The sequence below is a fragment of the Styela clava genome, chromosome 3 (assembly GCF_964204865.1).
Source record: "Styela clava chromosome 3, kaStyClav1.hap1.2, whole genome shotgun sequence".
Taxonomy (NCBI): Eukaryota; Metazoa; Chordata; class Ascidiacea; order Stolidobranchia; family Styelidae; genus Styela; species Styela clava.
Window position 1 is genome coordinate 20,254,965 of NC_135252.1, and position 18,061 is coordinate 20,273,025.

An 18,061-nucleotide genomic window follows, 5' to 3' on the forward strand; every position below is an offset into this window, starting at 1 on the left:
ATGCTTTGAGGCTACTTGTAGTTCATTTTATGTTACATGTTAAAGTACCACAAAAACTGCTTATTTTTTAGATAATAAATCTAGTGTGAATTTTACATTAGTTTTCTAGCTGCTTGGAAGGTAATACATTTTGTAAATCTTTATTTTATTTGAGGGTTAATGGCGAATAATTTAAATGAAGAGCATAGAAAATGGATATTGAAGAAATATTGGAAGTATGAAAATGCTGCTGAGACTGTACGTAGGGCATGGCAAGAATAGACACAATGAATTTCTTTTTTGGGGGTGTTGTAAAGAATAAGGTGTATGAGAAGAATCCCAAAACAATAAATAAATTAAAAGATTTCATTATTGACGCATTCAGAAAAATTGATGAAGAACTAAATTTGTGCCGTACTGTGTGTCAGAGTGTTTTGGACAGGTGTGAAGAATGTTGCAATGTTGGAGGAGGACATTTTGAGCACTTAAGAGGTTAAACAAATTCTGTCTACAATATAGCTAGCATTCTTGAACTTTAAAAGTGCCTAAATGAGAACTACAAACTTACTTTTGGACCTAAACTCTTTTAATAACTGTATACCTACTTTTGGGCCACCCTGAAGACGAGGTGCGACTTGTGCATAGCACGATAGCTAAGAATCCAATAAAGATTGAATAAAAAATGTACATTTTATGCGTTGAGTGGGAGGAATCACTGCCCTATAATGGTATATAATAAAAATGCAGTGAACTTGATGCCGTAGGACGCTTATCCAGATACAGTTTGAAGTTTTCCGAGTCTCCGAGACTAAGCCGTATAAAAGATAGAGCGCCAGATGCTAACCCTTACCCTGGTAAGGGTTTGGAATAGATCTCACGCTATAGTAGTGCCGGGATTGTCCCCCAGATACAAAAGGCAAAAAGACCATTTATTTCATCCAGATATCAACGCAAATAATTCATACTTGAGGGCGAACAGTTAGCAATCATGATTGTTTTATTTTTGTACTATCAATTAATTAGAGTACGAAATAAGAGTTGGAATAATTTGATAGTTTCAATCATAATGTGTTCTTCTATAAGTGCAGCGTGATGCTATTGCGTTTTATATTCATTATTCGAAGTGAGTCCCTAAAGTACCCTAGCCATCTCAAAAATTAAGTTTCCGTAATTTTAACAAATTTCTGTTTGAAAAAACTCTGCTATGTGCATTAGTGCGTGTAAACATGCTTTAGCACGAGGGGTATACATTTCAATCGCAATTAGACTAAACTATTGTTTGAATCTCGCGACGCTACGAAGTAACAAGATCTCGAGTTATTAACAAAATTAAGCAAATGAAATAACATACCGATGTATATCCAATCATATTCACCCTTACATGCTTAGTCAAACGCAAGATTTAAATCTGAAGGAGGCTTTTGCTTCATGTACATTTACATCTTTTGCTTAGATGATTATGTTTAAAGGAAAGCTTCGAAGAAAAAGTTTGAACTTTTCGTTTGATATGAAAATTCACGTAACTTGCTGAATATATTTCAAAATGATATTAAATCCAGTCAGTAGTAATATCACAATACCACTACGCTTTGCCACGACGCTTTTCATTTTTAGGACGGACTTAATAGCTCTGTCCATGTATTTTGTACAAGTAATTACAATTATAGCTAATTTCAGGTGATTTTATTAGTTCCCGATTTACCATAAGGCAAGGTGACACGTTGAAAATGGAAACAGCCATGAAGTTAAATGTTGCAAAAAAGTCGAAAAAGGGTAAGTAATTAAAAAAAATTATTATTTATAGCAATTATGATCTTTTCTGTTTTATATTTAGTAAAGTATTTTTAAAGATATTATCAGATAACGAAACTTCATTTATGTCTCATTCATGTACTATTCTTCTTATTTTTGAAACGTTTGCTAAGTGCAATTATTTATACCGCGTAATGTTATGACATAGTTTTTCCGAAGTGTATAATTCACCCATTTAGGAAATATCAGCATACACCAGTCGTCTTACTACAAGCATGCTATAGGTCGACGATTTTTTTTTTTTCGAAGATGTGTGATGCTCTTTCTCAAGTTTTTAAAGCGTGGTATCAATTTCCTAACCCTTAATTTATTGGTAAAATAATATATTTAATGAATCTATCTAGATATGTATTAGAGCAATGGCAAATCAACCTGGGAATTTTAAATTTCAGATCTCAACAATATGGAAGAAAACAATGAAAATATTGAAAACAGAAAACTTATCGAAACTATTGAATATGTTGTTTTAAGAAAACTCGACAAAAAGATTAGTAAGTAGCAGTGACAGTTCCCATCACACAATTATTTTATTATAAAGAAAAGGACATGCTCATTTAAAAAGAAAGGGTCAAATTAGACCGCCTGTTTGTGGTCACTCATAAATAAATACTACAATTAATCGTATTCTAAAGACTCAATTTGTTTTTGTTTTGAAAAATATTGGTTGCAACGACCTAGCTCTGTTTTTAACTATGTAATTAAGCTTGATAGCCAGTGCTTAAAAGATAAATTTAAAAAAATTAATTCCTTGGGTATCAATGAACGAGGTTTTCACTGAGTCTGCTCCGAGTAGAAGTGTAAAAATTCCTGATAGTAAAACTAAATCACGGGTCGATGTGATGATTTATTTAGACCAGTGGTTTTAAGCGTTGGGGCGCGCCCAACACACGGGAATATACATTTTTGAAAGGCCTTGAGTATATTTAAAAAAGAAAAATATTCGTTCGATTTGATCTTGTCCACCTCAGTTTGGATATTTACATTTCTTTGTGGTTTAAAGATTGCGATTCCATTCACGTATTTTTAACGTGTTTTTCGAATTAAACATACCTTCACTATGCTATCTGTTTTTTGTGGCTAATTGATAACAAGTTATTTTTGAGGTGGCGTGCGAGACTTGACACATTTGGAAATAGGAGCACGGCCTAAAAAGTTTGAGAACCACTTATTTCGACATTTTATTACCTTTCGCCAAACTTGTGGAAGCTGACGTCGATGGCCGTATAATCGCATCGCTCCCTCCTGTTCATACCAAAACAATTTTATTTGCTTTTGCTATTTTTTTGATGACTGTATTTTTTGGTTGACGAAATATTAAAATCTCTCTCTCTCTTTCTCTTTCTATGGGGTTTTTCAACGACGTCAAGATGGATCTGTCGACTTTTTCCGAAACTGGAATGATTATGTTACGGGGTTTGGAGATAATGACAAAGAATTCTGGATTGGTTAGTTGAGTTCGTAATTTAAAAAGAGTTATATATTCCACTATAAATATTATTGAATCAAAAATAAATACTGTAAAGTTCAATTTTTCTGATAACTGAAATGATGGACTACAATTCTTTTGCACAAGATATTTTTCTTAGCATTGACACCAACTGCAATGTAATTTTAATTTGTATAGATTTGTTTAGAGTTTGACGATGAAGAGATTTATTATTCCCATAGTAGATGAAAGTTTAAGTCGCAACCGAATAATTTATTATTTCAAAAACAATCTAAAATAATTTTTTCTAATATGAAATAAAGAATATATTCTGGAATGAATCTGTGCCATAAATAGAAAATAATATAGTCTTTATTATATTTATTTCTCAAGACAATGTAGACTGTATACTTTACCGAATATAACCAACTTCAAATCTGTCTGAATATTCGATTTGTTTTGGACACACCTGGTCGTAATGTACATTATCATTTAGGTCTGTAAAATCTTCACAGATTGACAAATTATGGAGAATATGAACTGCGTGTTGTTATGATGGATTGGGATAATGATAAACGTTTCGCCAAATACGGGTAAATTAGTTTACATGGCTTCTCTGCTTCTTGAACCAGTGTATGTAAAGAACAAGTCTTATTGGACACAAAATTGACTTACTAAGCGTTTCATTATAATCTGTTATTGTGTTTTAGTTGTTAGAATTCTTTATTTTGTTATTGTGAAAAATTCTCTTCAACTACTGGACCCAGGCTTGTCTATAGGAATGGTATTCCCATGTGAATCCCATGGGAAACGTCCCATTGGATGGGATGGGACAGCACACTTTTGTATTTCCCATAGGACACGAAGACCGTATGATTTTTGGGGGAATGACGGTAAAACATTTCGTTATGCACATCATGTCCATATATTTGAACATAGCTCCCTTTTTAGTTATAAAGAGCAAAATATACTGCGTGAAATGACTCATGGACACAAGTATAATAGTCATGAATATAAAGTTAACAAAGATTGTAAATTTTGTTGTTTTGCATGTTTATTCGTACATGTAGTCTATTTAGTAGACGATAAACCTAAATTCAAGAATTTTTATTGAATTTTATTCCGATGGGAGTCCCATGGGATGGGATGGGACAGGCATAATTGCTATGGGATGGGAATGGGACAGAAAAATATGTCCCATGGACAAGCCTGAATGGACCGATTGCTGGAAACTAAATCTTAAGTGGTTAAAAATTGTTTTTGTCTCTAGAGCAATATTACTTTATTACTATACTGTCTTTAAAAATTTCTGTGGATGACATTCGTTTTCTGTATGATGACGTCATCAACTTTTAGTTTTATTGAGTTTTACGCACCACTACTCTGCGCAGACTACTGGCACTGTGAAGATTTATACTACTTTGTTTTTATTTCGTGTCCATACATTTGAGCATTGCTCTCTTGTTTTCTTTGTCAGGACATTCAACGTTGGTGATGAATCAACAGGGTACAAACTTACAATTGGTGTATACAGTGGCTATCACTACTCTCACTATCCACAATAATATTAAATTCACTACTTAGGAATTTCGACAGAGATGTTCACAGCACTATTTGTGCGATGTTTGCAAGGGTGCCTGGTGGTATGAAGCTTGTCACTGGTCGAATCTTAACGAACTTTACATTAAAGGCGCAGCTCCACCTGGCGAAGCAATAAACTGGTTTCATTGGAAAGGATACAACTACTCTTTAAAATTTACTGGAATGAAAGTTAGGAAAAAAATACCATTGCTGATTAAGGTATTCATTGTGGTTAGATCACATTACTTGTTAAGCTTTGTATATTTGAAATAATAAATTCAGTATATCACAATGGAAAATACAGACAATAAAACGTTGAAAGACATTAGATAACCTATATTGACAGAGACTTAATTGATATTCAGATTACCCACGTTCGTTTTAGACTTGAAAAGCAATAACTTTTCTCTGAACTCAAACAGGCAAATATTGCCGCATTTAACATATTCCAATTCTCTCTATTTTCAATATAATATTTCTTACTTAAATGCAATGAATACGCTTGACAGAATTTTATGTCGATTTAAAGTAACCCAATGCATTTAAAGCGTTGTTGGCCTATATTGAATGAAAATGACAATTTGGTATCGTGAGATGAGTAAAGAGCTTATTTGCTTTTTTAAACGCAATCTCGAATAGTTACTCTACACATGCTTGTCTTATACTTGTAAGATGTTTGATACTAAATTCCAGTTTCGATTATTTACCAACGATATTGCTTTGTATAAATGATCTTGTTCGAGTCGTTGATAACTCAATGATCAAAATCCTTCTATTTTCTCTAAGTAACAAATTTGTAAATATGTAGACATTACTCAGCTAACGTCCCAATGCATAGAAAAAACTGAGACAATGGAAAGTGTATTCTCGGTGACCGTACATTTGAACCCATGTACATTTGAACCCATGCGTATATCCACGGGTTCAATCTATATGCGGGTGCTAAAACTCATGGGTTAGGGTTAGTATGGGTTTAACTATCGGTGAAACAAAAAAAATTCCATAGGTGCAATAGCATACAGGTGCAATTGTCATGGGTTCAAATGTACGTGGGTTCAAATGTAATGGAACCGTATACTCGATTACGTAGTTGTGCTTGGACGGACGTTTAAATAGGCTTGGTTTGTGTAAGAGTTGGAAATGATTAGCTGCACGTCCTGCGATAGCATACCATGTTGTTCGCTATAATCGGAATCTAACGAAGATATTGGAGGGAAGAGATTGGACTCAGTAGTCAGTATTATCTGGAATGTGATTATTTGTGTGAAATGTCGTGTGTATAGTTTGTTCTTGTCCACCCACAAAATAAATCACAGATCTGATGAAAAGATGAAACTTGTCAGAACTTAATTTCGTTGAAATATATACGTCAAATCATTTTGAAAAAAAAAGACTGTTACTCGTCTTCTGGAACCTTGTTCGTAGTCAAGAAAAACTGATCCATATCAGAGGTTGAACGTTGTCATGTTTCGGTTATTTTACTAACGCGTGCACAGTATTTTTTTTTTTTTTTCTGGAGTTTACAAGATATACGGAAAGTTGAAAGTTTACAAAGGGCAAAGTGAACTTGGCATTGCGGAAATTGAAGGCGGAAGTTGCAATGTCTCAGTACTAGACAATATTGATGGAAAAGCCAAAGTACAATTCAGTTTCAGAAGCACCATGTAAAACAAGACTCATCAACAACGCCAAGAACAACACTTAAACTTGCTCAATTCCCTAAAGCTGGGCATTCACAAATACCAACTGATTTCCAATTTTAAATTTTATATTATAACTAAACAATTAGAGTTGCTGTCGTTGGAATTCATTAGGAAAATATTTGATTCGGATTTTCAAAAGTCGTTTGTTTTATTACACGATTATAAGGAGACTAATTTTTCATATTGATTGAATTAAGTGGAGTGATTTGCAAAGGCAAATCAATGAGCCTAGGTGAAGTCACGGGGTTTTTCTCACAATATATAAAACCGACTAATCGAATACTAAGCAAAAAAGCTCAAACATATGGACACGAAAGCCGTGCATCAGTCGGTAGAGAATTATCTGAGCACCGAGCTGGTTGAAAGAACCGGGTTTATGTGTAACGGAACAGAGTCTTTTAAAAAAAATTCTGGATTAAAATAAAATAGCCAAATTTATGTTTTCTTATTTATAAATACGATGAAATGAATCAAGTGGTACCAAGTATCTTTTAGAAACGCCTAAAAATCGAATTCAAATACGTATGTTTATGATCTTGTACGGAAAAGGGAGATCGCTAGAAAAATAAAACATTTGTCAAACACAGCTATTTATATTTACAAATGATGATTTGAAAACGAGCTTGGGAAGAGCATAGAACGATATCTCACAAGTTAACCTTCAAAACGCTATACGAGCTTGGACTTTTAGATTAAGACACTTCTCTGAAGAGCACGGACGACATTTTAAGCATCTGAGTGTAATATAACATATGCTTTTAAAAACTTTGTAAAAGTTATTTTTTGCAAAAATGAATGGCTGTTTGGCTGATTTTCTAGCGACCACCCTGTATATGAATATACAAAAGCTTGAATTGACTAAGCGTGTAGGGGTGAATCTGATTTCCAAGTTACATAACAAATTCATTTAATCCTCTCATCTTTGTTAATAGCTTGAGATGTTGTTGTTTCGTCACGCGACTGCAATGTTTATCCTTTGGCGATAAAGCAGATTTATCCGCACTAATGCACGCTGAAGAGCTCAAATTTAGTATAAATTTGGTGAAATTGAGCTGATCTGATTTTGTGATAGCTGGAAGAATACCGCAGGATTCGAATTTAATACCAAAGCCAAAGTACCTTGGTGTGGCAATTCAACAATTAAATTTGAGTGTTACATCATATTCATTTGTAACATTTTTTGGAATTATATATTTGTAAAAATGGAACAACAGACGTTTGAATTAAATACAAAATAAAAATAATTTACTAGTACATAACTTCGATAGCTTATTTTTTATTGTTCCCTGATTAGTATAATGACAGTGCTTTACTTCTTTTCTATTTTTGTCTTTCTTGTGTGTATAATCAACATAAAATCTATTTGCTAACGGTAACCACAATCATTAATACATAACAAATAAAAATAGATCTAACAGACGCAAACAACCTTAACATGAGCAAAAACACTGCAATTGGTTCGGCTCTACGGTTGGCATATAGCGCTAAGCGTTATCTCACCTCTTACTTACTTCTCTCTCTTTTCCCCAAAATATATTGATCGAAAAATAGTTTCATCATACTATATTTTTATAATACAACTGCACATTTACCCAACAATTTAATTGTTGAAATGAAAATGACAATCATATTACCCAAAGCTGGAATGTAAAATTGAAATGTAAAATGATGTCGATTCATGAGATACCATGCTAGTAACGGACATAGCTTTTTAGGGGATTCTGAAATTTCTATTTGCCAAGTTAGATCGAAACAGCTTGCGGGTCCGGCCGAACGCCGGAAAAAGTGTGTTTTCGTGAGTTGTGATGGCTTAAAAAGCATTTCAAGCTACGAAAAATTGCTATGTGATACAGAAAGATGCTTTTATTTTTTTACATCTCAAAAGGGGGGGAAGGGTTCCGACCTCCAAAACCACCCTGGCTACGCCCCTGTCTTCCATTATATATTCTATGACAATGTGAATTTCACACATATAAACAATAATTAGGCATAAATGAACTTTCTTCTTTGATAGAATAACATACATAACAATCTAACTAGCATATTTCACAAAACGTAAAAAGGTTTTTGGATGAAAAAATTATGAATACGTACGTTAGCGAAGAACAAAAAGAACAAATTTATGAACGACTCTTTTTAGTGTTTTATGCATTTTAGTTTGAGATGAAATTGACTTTCCGCTTCATCAAGTTTTAAAACTAAAACTTGGGGAAAATCTTACACGATTCGTAGATTTTCGACTCCAAGATGACTAAACTTCAACTCCGACCGTTTGATTCAGTCATCCTATCCTCACATCATCTGGCATCGGTCGATGAATTATGTATATTGTAAAAGTTCATGTAGTCCTTTTATGACTCTTTATGGTTTTTTATCAAGGAAAATTGCCAAGAAATAAAGCAAAATGACAAACAGCAGAGCAATGAATATAGCTAACCCGCTCGGTTCTTGAGATTGCGTTTGACGACCGCGTGGAGATTCACGATTTACTCGTGGCGGGGAATAGTGTGTTTCATTCCATAGTTTAACTCCACTTCTACTAGAACTCATGGAAAACTCGTTAGACCTCGTATGGAGCCTGGCACGGTCTACATTGGGCTGATTGTATCTGTCAATAAAATTATCCGATCCTCTGCGAATTCGTATGCTAATTCCATCATTGTTTGTTGTGAACTTTTCTTTTGGCAATCTAGATTTGTCCACAAGACGAACCTTTACAAGTTTCAGAAAATTATGATTTTCAAGAAATTTTAGCAAATGAAGTCTTCTGTTGTCCAGTGACCAAAATTTGTTATTCATTTCTATAATTTTTATAAGTGGTATGTCATCAAAGTTCAGTTCTCTTTGTAAAATTTTTCTCGCAACATCTTGTATTGTATCTCCGTTTTGAAAATATGGAAGAATTGAATCCTGGGTGTATCGAACATCTGATGGGCGAACCCATACTCTTGATTCATCACGCTTCCACATACTATATATACCTATATTAAACTTAAACACAAGCTTTCTGCAAAACAAAAAGAGTACAAAAGATTTATTGTTCTTTCTTCTTAACTATTTCTTTACACGAGATAGACTGGTAACCTGACGAGAAGCCGTGGTTCTCTATAATCTGCTATATCTATTGCACTTTTTCAGACTCTTAATTTGAAATACAATCATTAAAAATAGTGTAAAACGATAAATTCACAATTCCGAGTCAATACACCGTGTTTTCCCGAAAATAAGACATTGTCATCAATTTTCTTTTGAACACTGGAGCTCATTTTAGGGGGATGTAGAGAATAACGAGATTAATATACGAAATATGAATACCGAAATATGATACAAATTTAAGAGCATGTTTACATTAAAAATAGCGGCTACATATAGGTTATTAACAATTTAAAAATAGATTTCTTTCAACTATAGGAGGACTCAGTAGTTTTCGAACTTAATTGTATTGTGACGACCTCCAGAAATATGCTCAAGTTTTGCGACTTCCCGTGAAAAATACCGTACGTATTGATACATTTCAATATAATACCTTTTTTGCATTGAGTTTTATATAAACGAACGAACAAAATCTAACAACAGTCAGTGAAATCAAATTCAATGGGCCATGGTAGAAAAGCCTGCTTAATATAAATACGAAATCGCAAGGGAGATGTGGTGCGCAACGCTTTTTGAACCAAGTAGAAATAATCTTTATCTACAGAAAACCGAATTTTCAGAACATGAGAATCTCATCGAACATGAGTGGGTTTCGAGCATTTTAAAGAAAAACTAGGCAGAGTTAAGAAAGAAAGATTTGCACCCATTACATTGAATAATTTGAGTAAAGATGTTTTTGTTATTGAGTAGCTCTTTTAAAAGTTAAGAATTGGCTGTGTCAATAAAATATCAAAAAGCATATTTTGAACTTTTTAGCATTATTAGCGTGAACAAGGGCCGCGAAAAATTTTAATATATCAAAAGGGGCCGCGAGCTCAAAAGTTTGGGAAGCCCTGGTCTATATGATAAAGCAGATCTATCGACTTTCCTCTCCTCAAAACGTTTCTGCACGTTTGACATTACTAGCCGTTATCATAGTAAATTATAAAGAGAAATCCTGATTTGTAAACATTTTATCATTAAGCTTCTTTGAGTACCGTGTTAGTTTCGTGCGATCTTACCTTGATCAGGTTTTTATATCCTATCATAACGAAACCTTTTAGTATACTGGTAGCAATTATATTAATCACAGATATAATGATATTGAGTAATAGATAGTATGAAGATGGATAACAACCGTCAGCAAGTGACTACCTCAAATTGGTATTTGACACAGCATGTGTAATATACCATACTTTTAGATAAATAACGTACGCAACACTTAAGGTTTATTCCAATCATTAGGCTGAAAAAACTAGTAGTTACTGATATCTAGTAGTGGTTTAACGTGTTTTTACGACTCCTATTTCGGGGCCTGAATATATTCAAATCGAAAACTTGACTCGGTTTGGCATATTCAAGAGCGCTCAGTTCTTCGCTTGGTGGTGGATATTTTTTTTTGTAAATTAAAAAACACTCTCAGAGAATACCATTCATATCATTCACAGATATAAGCCACAGTTCAATGAAACTCAAATTACTGTTACTGCTATTGCCCAACCACCCAATCCAACAAAAATGTAACCCTAATTTCCTGAAATTTTGTCATTAAAACTGGGCGCCCCACAAGATGACGTAGACAATTTTTGGAGGGGTGTGGAGCTAATTAAAAATAAATTTTATTTGTTAGATTTCATCTTGCCCGCTTCATTTCGGATATTTACATTTTCGAAACTTTTCATTTATTTCAATATGTATATTACATCCAGGTTTGTTCAACGTGTTTTTTGAATAAAACATACTTTCGTCTTTTTATCTGTTATATGTAGCTCATTGTTAGCTAGTTATTTTTGAGGTGGGGCGCAAGACAAATTCTAAAAAGGGGGCACGGCTAACAGAGTTTTAGTACTACTGCTTTAAGGGAATCGCGGAGCGTATTTAAAGGCACTTTCTACACACAAGAAGTCTCACAAATTATGCCAATGTAATTTTCATACAAAGCATTCCGTGTTATTTTACTTTGTCTTTACATTGACAAGCATATCGTCCTTTAGTTTAATTGAACAATCTTAATTAAAATCCACTTCTTGGTATTAATCGACCGGCTTACCCAATTTATTAAACCGTGAGTGAGGTGTGGGCTCAAGACGACTTGAACTCTAGATATGTAACCTGCACTCGGACCTTTCGGACAGAAAATTTGGTTGGGTTACTATGGTTTGGGATCAGCTTCGAAAATATGATTCACATTCAAGCATAGATTTGGGCCTAACGATATTGGAGATACAGTGCTCAATAATTCATCGGTGACATATTTTATTCGTTTTATACAACGACTCCTTTATATGATCGTCTCCGCACTGAATCTCATCGTTTGCCAGATGCCCCTGACTGCAAGTCATACTCTATCAAGGTTTATCTGCTAGGTAATCTCAATCGCTATTTCTGCCTCTTGTCGCTTCGAAAATTGTACTAACGCTATTGAGGGTTTTCATTTTTATGAGGTTAAATTCTTGAATTGCAAGCCCCGATCCCAGCCTAATTGAAGGGTACCACGCAATATTCCTACATACCAGACAAATGCAATTTAGATTATATGCCTCATGTCGATACGCTCAGTGAGCACTGATCCTACCATTGTTTAATTTGCAATCGAGAAAATGGTTTCGAATTGTACACTCGAGCATCGCGTACGGGCTTAGAAATCACCTGGCGTAACATTTTAAGACCAAGAGAGCGGGAAAAATAAATTGGCACAAATATGATGTCATTCTGTAAAGTTTCAAGTCTTTTAAAAAATGATAATATTGAGTATTCTCTTAGGAAATTATGTATCAAGTAGTAATAACTAAAAATATAAAGTAAAATTAATATTTAAAAAAGAGTTCCCCAAACTAATGCCTTCGAAATTGAATGAAAAATGTCTTGTATATGAAATAAAATCACAATAAGTCAATTTTGAGGCACTCAAAAAGTTGTATTATTAATATTCATATAACTGGAATTGCCAATTCGGCAATCAACAGCAGAACGCTTATCAAAACTGGTAAGTCTTTGTGAAATTTTTACTTTTGAAAATAATTGAGTGAATTCTCGGGCTGATATTTTACACTAGTTACTGTATTCTGTAGGACTAGGACTACGAATTCGTCTATATATATGTACAGTAGTTTTAGTTGCAATTTCCCGAATAAAAATTACGACATCAATTATGGCTTGTGATTCTGAAAGTTTTAAATAAATTAAGTTACACAAATAAATTTGTGTTGTGAAGCAAGACTCTTGAATCACCCAGATTTGCTGTATTTCACTCTTGCTTTACATCTTTGCATTAGGGTATGGGGGAAACGATAAGTAAATAGTTTGCCCCACAGAATCACAATGAACAAAGCAAAAAACGCACAATTTCAATATTTATTAGCTTGCAATGTGAATAGACATAAAAATAACAGTGCAACGCAGTATCATTAAATAGGACATAAGCTGAAGGGAAATTGCTGGATTCAGTCAGGATATCAAAATAAATATTTTCAGATTTATCTCGAAAAACAGAGAATCCGAGCAATACGCATTTATCGTATAGTCGAACACGATTTCTAGTTCAAGTCAAAAATATTAATAGCTGATTGTTATAGAGGTCTAGATTACTAATTTGATAGAAAGATGGTTAAGTGTTGTGAATAATAACAAAGGTCAAAGCTCCAATAATTTACAAAAGACAGGAAGGGACTATCGTCAAATGGTATATATAAAGCGCTTGGTTACAAATCTAAAAACATAATCTGACTTAAAGTATACAATGGCTATATCAATATTAAACTTATCTTCTATGAAAGTAAACAGGGTCAAAAATTCCTACAAATGTGCATTTGAATTGAATAAAACAATCTGGCAATCATTGAATGCATATCCTGGTATACGTTATGCATCCAAAAGAGGGGATATGAACTCGGATATTATTGTGTTCATTATTAGTTCATTCATACCATATATGCCTATAGGAACGCTAAGATATACTTTTCTATCGCGTTACTTCAATACGCCTCGCTAAACACAAACACAACTCACGACGGTAAAGTAAATAAATGCTCACAAACGATACGACTTTAAGCTAGTCGATATTATCGCTGTTCCTCTTTTCACTAGGTAGTGAGGCTGGGCTATGATATGTTGGCTATGCCTTCACTATGATCGGCGTTGTTATATAAATTCGTGGATTTTCCAACAGCATTTGGTAAGATATTTTCATTTACATCTTGTTATTTACAATAGAGTGACTAGACAAGCACATGCATATTCCAATTTCAGCACCGATGGTAAAACTTGGTGGTATAGTATACTGAACTAAACGATGAAAAACGCAAGTTCTTTACTTTCCTTAGTTTGCCCATCCCTGTTTTAAAACAACATGCTATGTTAAATATGTGATAATAGCATCTGATTCTTCTAGCTCTGGTGTTTTGAAACTTCAATAAAATATGCTTCATATTGACAATTAATTTATGGATACATACATACAAAAATTAGACAACTTTTGAGACAAGAAAACGCGACCAAGAAATAAATTTGCAATCGATCCGACCAAAATAAAATGGCCAATACAAAACCAAAATGCCAAGAAGAAGACAACCCATCAATAAGCACTGAGTGCAATCCTATACAAGATAATGAGGTACATTAGACTGGTTTGAATAGCTCAACATTTGGCGCTCAAGTAGTGTATGTACCAATATGGAGGTAAATAATTTTGTTCGCCATTTTTACATCAAGTGTAAAGGGACTGAAACCAATATTCACTTGGCTAACACTGACAGTCCCCGAACTCGTAAATGTACTAAAATAAGGAATATCGGAATAAAATTATGACCCATACCCAAACCTGGTATACACACCAAATGCTCACTTGAGCATTTGGCAAGGCCTTGTATAAACAACAGCCACTGATATCTCACTTTTAAAAAACTAGCTCCCTGGGTTCGTGAATCATAATTTTCGATTTTTTTCTGTGTTGTGATAGAAACAGGATATATCTAATTTAAACGGCGAGTCATGGCAGGCCCAAACCAAAATGTTTATAAAGTGTGTACTGCAATATAATATGGAGAATAAAACTTGTATTTCGTAGTTATCTCAACAACATTCTATATTTATTTGGAAAAAATTCGATAAAATAATCGTTAATTAGTACTATTTTCTTTTCTGGTGTACAAAGATTCAAAATAATTTTTCACAATTTGTTTTTGATAAATCATTCACTTTGTCATTCACTTTTCTATCATGCTAGCGTAAGAATGTTAACTTGGTATTCTAGCAGACACTAAGAAATTGATTTAATTAGATAACATTTTTTAGTTGGCATCGAAACACCTGGTAGTGAGCAACATATTATTTATTATCACCAATATAAATAAAAAGAGTGACCTACCCCCTTCCAAGAAAAAAAAGAACTCATTAAAAATTTTAATTACGTTTTCGAAAATGAAAGAAGTAGTATTTAATACTCTGTTTGTGCAAAAAAATAGAATATGTTGTATTTTTGATCACCCTCTAAAGCAAATTTGTGGACAGGCTTTCGTTAGTTTGTATTTTAGGCAGTTGATTTGAAATGAGCTGTAATCCAACTACAGTTAATTTGTCCTTCATATCAAAGTTGCTCCGAAAACTAAAGTCATGTAAAATTTATTGTCAATGATCTTCTTCTTTTGTAACTGCATTACCCTGTAAATATTTCAAGTTTCTTATAAATTAATATGTTATTGCGGAGGCAATAAATAATTTACGAGTTTGTTGATAATGGATTGTTACTTTGTTCTGTCATATAGTTAATCCTTCTTAAAGTAAACCAGCTAATTAATAGTGTTATACACTCTTTTCATTCAGATGGCCGCACATAAGATAAAACAAGAGGTAAGGAAACAATGGGATGAAGCAAACCTTCGCAAACTGTTAGATTCAGTTCGTACGCAAATAACAAATAGAAATCTTGGTGACGTATTTTCTCAGTACATCGAAAAGATGAAATGTACTTGTAATAAAGCTAAAAATTGGCTTCAAAGGTGCCGAGTAAGTGTAACAATTGCAAATTATATCTGCCATGACAAACTTCCTTATATACATAGTAACTCACTTCATATATATGGGTGCTCTTATAGTTCCTAGTTTAAAGCGATGTTTTCTCATTAGTTATGCATTTAGTTCGCCTAAAGCAATCACTTTTGTTCTGAATGAGAACAACTTCGTATTGAATTGATAATATTAAACTCACGGACACTTGGAGGTGATTGAATGAGCACATTCAATAACGTTTTGCTGTGCACACAATTACAAAATTTTTCAGAAAACCATTACCGTAGAAGAACTAGAATCAAAGTTCATTGAAGTGGAGGCGACTCTTAAAATCGGCACGGGGTACAGGTGAATCCCTATATTGATGCATAGAACACACTGTTCAAACTAAACTAACAGCGAACTCAATTTTGATCCATCAAATTACGTATCTTACGCATTGTTATTTTACTCATTTTAATACAAGAAAAAAATGAACTATCAAAGCAGAAACAACTCTCATCGAAGCAGAAAAGCAACAGCAAGAAAATGAAGATACAAAGTTGACCGAGGCTCGTGATAATCTCATAAAGTATCTAGATTCAATTCGCCAGATGTGTGAATCAGAACAAATTGCTGGAACTGAATATGAAGATACACTGAACGCCTTATGCAATGAAACTGAAGAATGGCTCAAATCTGATGTGAGTCTCAGCATTACCTAGATTATAAAAGAATTTTTCATGCCATGTTTTTTCATGCCATCTTGTGAAAATTGGCGAAATTGAAAAGCATAAAAAATACCTGAAAAACTTTTAAATAAAATTGAAAAAACTTCAATTTGTTATCGATTTAAATGTTATAACGTTATCTCCTCCAAGTATACATGTGATGAAATAGAGACAATATTTCAATTAATTATATTTTTTGAACCATTACTGATTGTGAATATTGAATGTTTCTAGTTAGAAAATGCCGAGTGGACAAGGAGGCAAGCTGAAGAGCGAAGGAAAAAGGCTAAAATCTCTGAAAAACTAAAGAATTACATCGACCGTGCACAACGTCTTACAGTGTTTGAGCCTCTCACGTCTAGATTGACAAAGCTCGAATTCAATCTGAATGCATCAGAGCAATGCAGTTCTTAATTGCGGTAACTAAATAAATATATTTGCTTACAATCTTCAAAAGGTCGATGCGTAATGTTATGACGTCCAATATGGCCACATACGTTGGGACAAGTCATACAAAATTAAATTCAGGTATCACGTTAACTTTAAGATTTTCAAGCCCTCGTAGGAAATACCGCTAGTGTAATTATTCGACCTATAGTTAGTTTTAGTTAGGCGTCTTGGAGTATTCAACACTAACATTCTATCAAATATAATAAAATGTTTATTTACTTTATAGGAAAATTTGACTTCCACTGAAATAGAAAAAACGTACAAGGAATTGGAGGAATGTGTTCAAAGTATTTACAAAAAGTTGAAAAAAGAGAAAAGGTATTTACTTCAGTTGCTGCTTGTTTTTTCCTAAATTCGTTCATAGTGTTATATTTTTTAGCTTCGATCAGAAAAATGAATTATTCTGGAATTTTTCACGCAGACATAGAGTCATAATCCATAAGATAGGATTTGACTTGATGGAACGTTGAAATTTACTGATTGAGGTGTTAGTTTATTTGTTCATTTTGTGTGTACCGACATGTAGCTGATACTCCTGCAGTGTTGTTTTACATATTTTCAAGTCAATCGGTATTACCGATCGCTGTCCTAAAAATTAGCTTGCGTATAATTCATGGTGTTTCAGTGTTCAAATAATAACTCTTATATCAGTACTCTTCCGTCTTTTAGTTGATGGCTCCGTATCTCACCTTGAACAAACTTGCATGAAAGTATTGATCTGTAAGTTTTTTATATCATTTTAAAAATTTTAGATAGCAAACAGATGCAAAGATTATTCAGTAGAATGGAACAAAGCTGAGGAGAGCTTATCTAAATGCATAAACTACCGGAAACAGTTTGTAACTCGCAACAGAGAAAAAGATAAATTATCAAACAAGTATTTGAACAGAATAGTTGATATGTACACGGATGCTGGGAAATGGCTCCTGGTTTCCTATGTATGTATAGCACACGTTCTTTTTTAATATAAAATAATATTAACAATAATATTTTAATATTAATGTTAAATTTGCAAAGCAACCGTTCTAGTTTTTATGAATTTTAAACAAAAATAGGCGCAGTTTTTTTTAATTTTAGAAAGATCTCGCAGAAAGAACTTAGAGATAAACGTGAGAACTTAGAAACAGTTGCTCCTAACATTTTAAAGAATTTGCAAGATGAGAAACAGGTGGCAACCTAACTATAACAATTCTATGAATATGATACCTTATTCTTTATACTATATAATTCGTTTCGTGTATTAGGTCCTTCAACACTGATCA

At 33.4% G+C, this 18,061-nt stretch overlaps 2 protein-coding genes and 1 long non-coding RNA gene across 3 annotated transcripts; 2 read left to right on the plus strand and 1 right to left on the minus strand.

Annotated features, from left to right (window-relative positions):
* The first annotated feature begins 1,222 nt into the window (after positions 1–1,222).
* Positions 1,223–5,131, plus strand: LOC120342356 (uncharacterized). The gene is made up of 5 exons (XR_013474920.1): positions 1,223–1,752; positions 2,184–2,282; positions 3,159–3,236; positions 3,714–3,810; positions 4,695–5,131. It is a non-coding gene; the product is annotated as an uncharacterized LOC120342356 (long non-coding RNA).
* Positions 5,132–8,058: 2,927 nt separating this feature from the next.
* LOC144420995 (uncharacterized) lies at positions 8,059–9,504 on the minus strand. The gene has a single exon (XM_078110989.1). The coding sequence runs from the start codon at positions 9,469–9,471 to the stop codon at positions 8,863–8,865; it is 609 nt and encodes a 202-aa protein (XP_077967115.1). The 5' UTR covers positions 9,472–9,504; the 3' UTR covers positions 8,059–8,862.
* A 4,660-nt stretch (positions 9,505–14,164) lies between these two features.
* LOC144420911 (uncharacterized) lies at positions 14,165–17,210 on the plus strand. The gene is made up of 5 exons (XM_078110749.1): positions 14,165–14,245; positions 15,454–15,595; positions 16,126–16,322; positions 16,584–16,768; positions 17,026–17,210. Exons 1-4 carry the CDS (start codon positions 14,165–14,167, stop codon positions 16,761–16,763), a joined length of 600 nt encoding a protein of 199 aa, XP_077966875.1. The 3' UTR covers positions 16,764–16,768; positions 17,026–17,210.
* Positions 17,211–18,061: the final 851 nt, after the last annotated feature.